General features: G+C 50.9%; 1 protein-coding gene across 2 annotated transcripts in view; it reads right to left on the reverse strand.

Annotated features, from left to right (window-relative positions):
- Positions 1-7,856, reverse strand: part of CLIC6 (chloride intracellular channel 6) — a 33,912-nt gene extending 26,056 nt beyond the window's left edge. The window contains exons 1-2 of one of the 2 annotated variants that reach the window (XM_055803060.1): positions 6,619-7,856; positions 6,148-6,576 (exon numbers count right to left, since the gene is read on the reverse strand). In XM_055803060.1, coding sequence (XP_055659035.1) covers positions 6,148-6,576; positions 6,619-7,581 — 1,392 coding nt within the window. In that variant the 5' untranslated portion in view covers positions 7,582-7,856. Of the gene's footprint in view, positions 1-6,147 lie in introns of both variants that reach the window. The other variant, XM_055803059.1, reaches the window with a different exon arrangement.
- Between the last annotated feature and the right edge of the window lie 247 nt (positions 7,857-8,103).

Raw genomic sequence — 8,103 nt, forward strand, 5'->3', positions numbered from 1 at the left:
AAAATGAATAGGATTGCACATTCAAAAAATTTGCATAGCTCTTTCAGGAAAAAGATTGGCATCATTGCCTTTCAAACTAAAGTCTCCCAAGGACAGTTTTATTGAAGACTGCTGGAAGAGTACTCAGCCTCCAGAAAAACTGCTGCAGGTGCACCCAACATGCACAATAACCTGAAGAGTTATGAAAAGAATTTGTAATGCTAGCTCCTCTTAAGCTGCATTAGGGAACCTGAAATTACCATATTCCAGATGAAAAAAAGTAGCTGAGAAAGGGCAAATACCCATGGGAAAGGAGCCAGCTTCCTGCTTTGTACAATGCTCTTGGAAACAGAACCCCAAAATGTCTTTGAACAAACACACCTCTGCTGATTCACTACTTTTTGTACAGCTGAATGTAGTCAAAGAGTCAAAATCATCACCATGCAAACAGCCAATTAACCAGCAGCCAGAAAAGCGGGGCTATGCTGGTTTTGCTGGGCAGCCCCACAAAGCTCAGTCCTGACCAGCTCCAGTTTGATTCTGGTTTCAGCAGAACCAGTCTACGCAGTGCCCATGCTCTACTCCAGGGGAGGGGCTTTCTCCTGAATGAGTTTTCCCCTGTTCTGGGGTAACTTTCATGACGACTCAATTATAAAAGCCAATTGGTCTCATAGCCAACTGTAAAACAAAATACCCGAAAGGACAGTGGAGGGAAACAACGTATTAAAAACATGATGGGATTTTAATGGCAGCAGTGTGGCACCTGAGAAAAAGTCCTACTTTCTGAAGAAGGTACATGAAGTAGAGTTCAGACAGCGAGGAGAAAGGAGCAGACGTGTTTCTGAGGGGAAATAAGGCATGGTTTTGACAGAAAGCAAAATGCAGCAGCACTGGTTAAGACAGGGGGAAAGAAAAGCTGTCTTCTACCATTGCCCAAACCATACCAAATGCTCGCTTGCCCATTTCATGACAATTTGTCCCTCTGTAGCATCACGCAAATCCAGTGTGCTCACCTTTGCCAAGCTCTGGGTAGTTCCCTTTGTCTGGATAAATATCCAGTAACTAAACCTCTCCTCAACCTCTTTTAATCCACAAATACGCCAGTAGTGTAACTCCACACATAAAAATCTTTACTTTCACTTTCCTGACATCATATAAATACTGGGCTCCTACAGTGAGTCTACACTAAAAAATGACAGTAAACACCTACTTGCATTTTGATACAGGATGTCAGCTATTCTACTTACAAACTATACCCATCTAACTGATTTACAGACTGATTGCACCGATGAGCAAAAATCAAGATCTTAAGCAGAAATACCTACTCAGTGATTATACTGTAAATGTTTTCATCAGGCATCAGGTACAGCACAGAGACCACTGAACGGGCATACAGTCTAGGAGGTTTTTTCCAGGGATCTGAGCTCCTGCTGCCCATGGGCTTCTTACCAACAACATTCAAAGCCCAGAAGTTCAGTTTATACTTCAAATTAAAGTTATATATAAACCACAGGCCCATCACATAATGGAAAAGAAGATTCTTTTCTGTGCTCTAGTATGAAGCACCCATTACCATTTAAGTTGGATACACTAACTGCGGTGTTTGGAGGCACAGCTGCAAACACTTGTTGCTCCTATGTCTCTACTCACAGCGAGGCTTTTTTTTTTTCTCATTTATTGGCACTTTGATAATTCAGCACAGCTCTAAGTACGTCAAGTCAGTCAAACACATCTCAGGAACGCTGCAAGGAAATTCTGTTTCAGTAAAGTAACCTTGGTCTCTGGTAGGGATAAAATAGCTCTCTGAATGAAGATAAATTACTTTGATTTAGAAACCAAGAATGTCACAAAACTGAACAAAGCCCATTACTTTTCATTGGATAAAATCTATTATCTTAAGCTCATGGTCAGCTTTTACTATATACCATTTAACCCAGAAACTAAGCAAGAAATGTTTTGCAAGATGAGCGATTTCAGAGAAGGCCTTGTGTTGGCTGTGTTCAGCACTTACAGATAAATCACTGTCCCTAGAAATCTTTAGAATGATGAAATCTGCAGTTGCAATTCTGGTGTTTAAGTTTCCTATCTGTAAGAAAATTTTACATTCATTGGTATGTAACCTTGGAGGTTTTATTTTGAATTTAGAAATGAACTCTTAAGTCCTACATAAATGTTTGAATTGCTTAACATTAACCAAAGAAGTTTAGTGAAAGTACCACTATATTCAAATGGTAGGATAAATCTATGACATTTACAGAAATTCTCTGACAAATAAAGGGGTTTTGCTACAGAAGAGGGAGGGAAAAAAAGCACACATATACCACTGACCTTAGAAAACCAGCTAGCAAACTTCAACATCCACACAGTGTCCTACCCAAGGTGCCAGATATGCTTAAGTGAATTACCAAAGACCAACTGGAAAGCATATCTGGATGACCTTTGCAAACATCTGACTTTGAAACACCAAAAATATCAAGTATTACTATCTAAAGGAAATATATGACAGATGTTGTTTCATGGGAAAATGGAAATCAAGCAACTACCTAGTGAAACCCTCAAAGCAATTCTGATATGGTCTCGCTTTTATAGCCAAGGAGTCTTACGTAGTTCAGCTTCATTAAGTTCAGTTGCTCAAACAACCGTCTTAGTGTAGTCCATCTGATATCGAGCTGCTGATCCAGAAGGACATTATCTCCTACAGATGCTGCTTACCCTGCTAAGTGCTAGAGTATCTCAGATAGCATGAGGTCTCAACATTGGATCCTGGGTGTCTTTGAGTTCAAACCACATAGCACTTTGGCATAGCAACCCAAATCAGCTTAGAAGAACAATTGCTGGTATTCGTGCTTGTGGAGCTACCAGGAACTTTGCCACCCACCTCACAGTGGGAGGCACAAGGCGACAGGGTATTTGCAACATTCAAATACATATATGCAGAAATAAATGAACCAATGCAAAGCAGCAGGAAGCAGAAGAGAGAAAAAAAAAACCCAAAACCAAAACTAACAAACCCTCTAAAAACAAGCTATATCTGAAAAGTTTCTTTCTGATGATGATCCTCCTGTTTGTTATTCTTGAAACATTATTACTGAAAGACTACCAAGCACCTTTAGCATGGAAACTGTGAGGATCATTCAATCACTATCACTGTATTCTTGTGAGTTTTCTCCTACTATGGGACTTTAACATTTCTCCGTATATGTATTGTGCTATCAAATCATGGCACAGCCCTCCTGTCTCTAGCACTGTGCATCCAGGCACAGAAAACTGGTAGACAATCCCCACCTTGCCCACTTACAAATATGCCAGAAATCAACAGGCAGCTGAAATGAACAGAAATAGGCACAAAAAGAAGTTAGGAACAGGACAGACAACAATATCAGTATTTAAAACAGCCTAATCACTCCCCAGTTTGTAGTGGCACTGTAGAAGGGCAGAGTCTTAAACAGTGGTTTGAAGAAGGTCAGGGAGCTGATGGATAATATATTTACAAGGAAGTCCCCAGCTGCATGGGAGAAAGCACACAAGATGCTTGCTGAGAAATGCAGCAGATGGGTGAAAGAGGTCAGTGGCACTTGCAAAGTAGAGGTGAGTGTCAACATCTCAAAAGCACGTTAGAGCTAACAGGCAGGTACAGAGTAGTGATATAATGGAGCACAAGAGGCATGGTCACATGCATTAGAAACATCCATTTGAAGGGAAGTGTTTCAGGCTGCAAAAAAGTGTTTGCATTCAGCGTGGATCATCTCACTTCCTTAACCCTCAAGTTTTAGTCATTTCTCAGGAAAGAGCACCAAATCTGTGGACCACATGCTATGGTCTGATACAAACATTCAACAGTCCCCAAATGCCAGAGTTCATGCTGTCCCACACTGGAAACTGCTCTCCCTCTTTTTCCCCATCAAAATACATCAGCAGCTATTTAAGCACTGCATTATGTATGCGCTCCTAAAACCTACTTTAAGCCACCACAGAGAACTTCCATTCTCCTTCTGTCGCCTTCCCTTTTGCCAAGAGAAGGGTAGAAAGATGGCAAGTGCGTCTTGAGGCAACAGCAAAAGCAGCATGAACATGAACTCTGCTGACACGAGGAAAGAGAAGTGCTCCTCATTTCCCAGCACGGCGGCCCTGGCACATTTTGGTGGATATGGAAATGCTGAGCTCTCCAGTAGGCATTTTTTTTCTACCATTAAACTGGAGAAACTCATGCCAATCTCAAACTATAACACTAATCTGATCTCAACTAAAGAAAAACTAGTTCTAGGTGAGGTAAAATATTCAAGCCTTGTAAAACTTCTCCAATAAAATCATTAGAAAAGCAGCTGTATTATTTTCTAGGCATTCTTCAGTTACTAATGCTAAGTTGATCATAAAAATGCTCCTTCTTCTGCCTTTAATAATTCACAAATATTTTCAAAACCCATGCTTAATCCTAATATTTGAAGACTACACAGTCACAACAGATGCTGTTGTTATAGGCTGCTCTCTAATTCTGGCCACGTTGTTCTTCCATAAAGCATGCACTGAAGTGCAATAATGCACATGTAGCCTTTATGACTTTAGCCTCTGCCACTCTCCAGCATTCCCTGATGGATATAAGAGCATAAAACAAGAATTTAAGAAGTTACAAAAGTGTCTCTGCAAAGAGGGGCTGTTGATCTGTGAGCCAGAATGTCAGTGTATCACTTCTGCCAGGCTCAAGTTATAGGTCCTGCTGTTCGACACAAAATCACATTTTGGCTTCAGTCTTACCATCTCGCTGCCATACACCAACCTGACGTACAGAGTTGCTTTTGGACCACTGAATACATCCCAGCTTGCATGCTAAGGGGAGCAACTGGGGCACATTCACCAACATCAGCCGTTATCATTCATCTTTCCAGTATGACACTATGCAGTGTGTCCAACACTGCTATGTATAAGCCTCAGCGCATTCCTCAGCCTTTCCTACATAACAATAGTTCAAAGGAGGCTCAGCCTTGAAAAAAAGGAGTGTGTGCTGAGATGGGATAAACCAAGGTATGAACACTGCTTCGGCCCAAAGCCCTCTCACCCAGAAGGTTGCCAATAATTTTTTCTTTCACGGTTATTTCTGGCTGCTACAGAAGCAGCCTCAGTCAGCTCAGGAGATACAGTATGTGCACGGGAGTTATTGCCTGTAGTGGAGAAGGTCCCAAATGCCTTCTGCTTCCCTGTTTTAGTTCCCTAATTTTAGGCCTAGTCTGAAAAAAATATCCCACCGCGCTCCATACTTACTTAGTCCAGCAAGGTCAAAGAGGGAAGAAAACACCTTAGGATGGTTTATATGCACAGAAATTTCACATCTGGTATTTCATCTCTGTGGACTGATGCTGTTTCCATGCCAAGTTCCACTGATTTTGGTGGAATTCCAGGCACAAGCTAGAAAAGCCCTAAAGCTCTATACCATAAAATACCAGAAACTAGTTTTAAGACCATTACAATTTTTCTCTTTTTCATCCATTTCTTTGTAACCTAACTCTTCCCTGCCCAAACATATACAAAGCGGACAAGTACAAAGGATGCTACACTGCTGGGCAATTTACTGATTCTTTGAATCCAGCCTTGCCAAATTTTGGGGCAATTATCTAAGTGTTGACCATAGTGGCATAAGGTGTTCTCAAGGGATTTTAAAATCTTCAGAATGAAGCAAGAACAAGTCACAGCTAGCGATTCCAAACAGATGCTGCCGAGTACATCCCCACCCCTGCCCCAGGCCCACGGTGAGGAGAACACAAGCAGAAATTGCTCCTGAGACGACAGAAACAGAGATAGATCCCTGCACACCCTTCCCATTTAAACCTAGAGAAACCTCAAGTAACCCAGCACAGAATCCATGAGGGGAAACTATGGGGGAGACCACCCTGCAGGTCAGGTCTGTGCTTCTCGGGGTCCAGCAGCACCACCAGCCCCAGGGCCGAGGGGACAGGCAGCGCTGGCCTTCACCCAGCGCACGGGGAGCCCTGTCCCCTCCTGCCTGCTGCCTGCTGAAGGAGTGAGGAGCAAGAGGCAAGTTTATTTGGGGCATTAATAACGAAATCAGCTTTGCCTGCCACATTTAAATGCCACTCATCACATGAGCTGCACGGGGCTCCTGGAGGAAGGGAGGGTCGCGAACCCAGGTTTCCCCAGCAGCCGCTCACACCCTACCTTGACGAAGAGGGAGATGTCGTGTTCCTGCTTCTCCTCGTCCTCCTCTTCCTCCTCCACGGCGGCCGGCGAGCCCGTTTCGTCCTCCTCGTCCTCTGCCCGGCCCCGCACGCCGTTCAGGCTCCGACCTGCCGCGTCCCACTCGCCGCCCTCGGGGCCCGGGGACCCGCCGCGCTGCCCCTCCGCCGCCGCGCCGCCTTCCCCTGCCCCCGGGGCCGCGCCCCCCGCTCCTGCCCCCGCCGGGGCAGCGTCTCCCCGCTCCGCCGCCTCCGCTCCGTCCTCGCCGTCGGGACCGTCCGGCGACCGGCGTCCGCCGTCGGCCTCCCCTCCGGGCGGCAACGCCACCTCTGCTTCCCCGCAGCTCTCGGGAGCCGCTTCGCTCCCCGACGGGGCCGCCACCTCCTCGGGGACTGTCCCCGCCGGGGCTGCCTCCCACACTGCATCTTCGGGGACTGTCCCCGCCGGGGCTGCCTCCCACACTGCATCTTCGGGGATTGTCCCCGCCGGGGCTCTCGCCGCAGCCTCCGCGGGGTCTCTCTCCTCTGGGCCCGCCTGCCTTTGCGCCTCTTCAGGGTCTCTCCCCGACGGAGCTGTCCCCGCAGCCTCTTCGGGGTTTCTCCCCTCTGGGGCTGCCTGCCTTAGCGCCTCTTCGGGTTCCTTCCCCGACAGAGCTGTCGCCGCAGCCTCCTCGGGGTCTCTCCCCTCTGGGACCGCCTGCCTTAGCGCCTCCTCGGGGTCTCTCCCCTCTGGGGCTGCCGCCGCAGCCTCTTCAAGGTCTGACCCCGCCGGGGCTTCCTCCCTCACTGCCTCTTCGGGGTCTGTCCCTGCCTCCTCTCTGTCTATCTTCGTAGGAGCTGCCTCCCTCACTGCCTCCTCGGGGTCTGGCCCCGCCGGCGCCGGCTCCGTTCCCGTCGGGGCCACGGCCGCGTCCTCGGAGTCTGTCCCCGCCGGGGCTGCTTCCTTGGGCTCCGTCCCCGTTGGGGCCACCGCCACGTCCTCGGGGTCTGCCCTCGCCACTGCGGAGCCCTCGGCTGCGTTTACCCCCGCGGCCGCTGCCACCAGTTGCCCTCCTGGCAGACACTCGGCCCCCGGGCTGCCCCCGCGGAGCTCTCGCTGCTCAGCCCCCGCCGGTGCCTGCCGCTCCGCTCCGGGCCCGCCCGGGGTCTCCGCCGCCCCCTCGGGTGCGCCGCTCCCCGTCCCGCCGCCGGCCCCGGGGGGCACCGCCGCAGCGGACAGCTCCTGCACAGCCGCCGACTCCCCGCTCAGCCGCGGCGCCTCGCCGGCGGGGGGCCCGTCCGGAGGCTCCGCCGCCCCCTCAGGGGACGCCCCGGGCTGCGGCTCCCCCCCAGCCGCCGCTTCCTCATCGCCTCCCTCCCGCGGGACGTCGCTCCCCTCCGGCGGCGGGGCGCCGGGCCGCCCCGGGCTCTCCGCCATGCCGGCCTCCCCCGAGGCCGCTGCCCAAGAGCGCAGCGGGGCGGGCGCGTCGGGCCGCCGGGACGTGCGGGAACCGGCGCAGCCGCCGCCGCCGGGATCAGCGCCGGGCACCGACGGGGGGGACGGCGGCGTCTGCGCACGCGCGTCCGTGTGTCCGTGCGGGGGGCGGCAGCCGCAGGTGCCCGCGCTCCTCCTTCCGCACCGCCCCCGCACGGGGTGAGCCCTGCGAGCCCCCCGCCCCAGACCCTCCGCCTCGGCGAACCTCCCCACACCGGTCCTGGCTGCAGCTGGCACGGGAGGCGGCGGCGAGGGCGTGACCGTGGCGGCACCGAGCGCTGCCAGGCCCCTCCTCGGCCCCCTCCTCCCCGCCCGCTGGCCAAAAGCTTGCCGCACGGCGCCAGCCGCCTCCCCCCCCGGGGCTGGCCGGGCACGCCTGGCAGGCACCTGCCGCCTGCTGTGCCCGGGCCTCGCCTCACACCCCAAAGCTCCCCGAGCCCCGTTTCTGCCCTCGCTTTTCCCCTT

The sequence above is a fragment of the Falco peregrinus genome, chromosome 4, assembly GCF_023634155.1.
Source record: "Falco peregrinus isolate bFalPer1 chromosome 4, bFalPer1.pri, whole genome shotgun sequence".
NCBI lineage: Eukaryota > Metazoa > Chordata > Aves > Falconiformes > Falconidae > Falco > Falco peregrinus.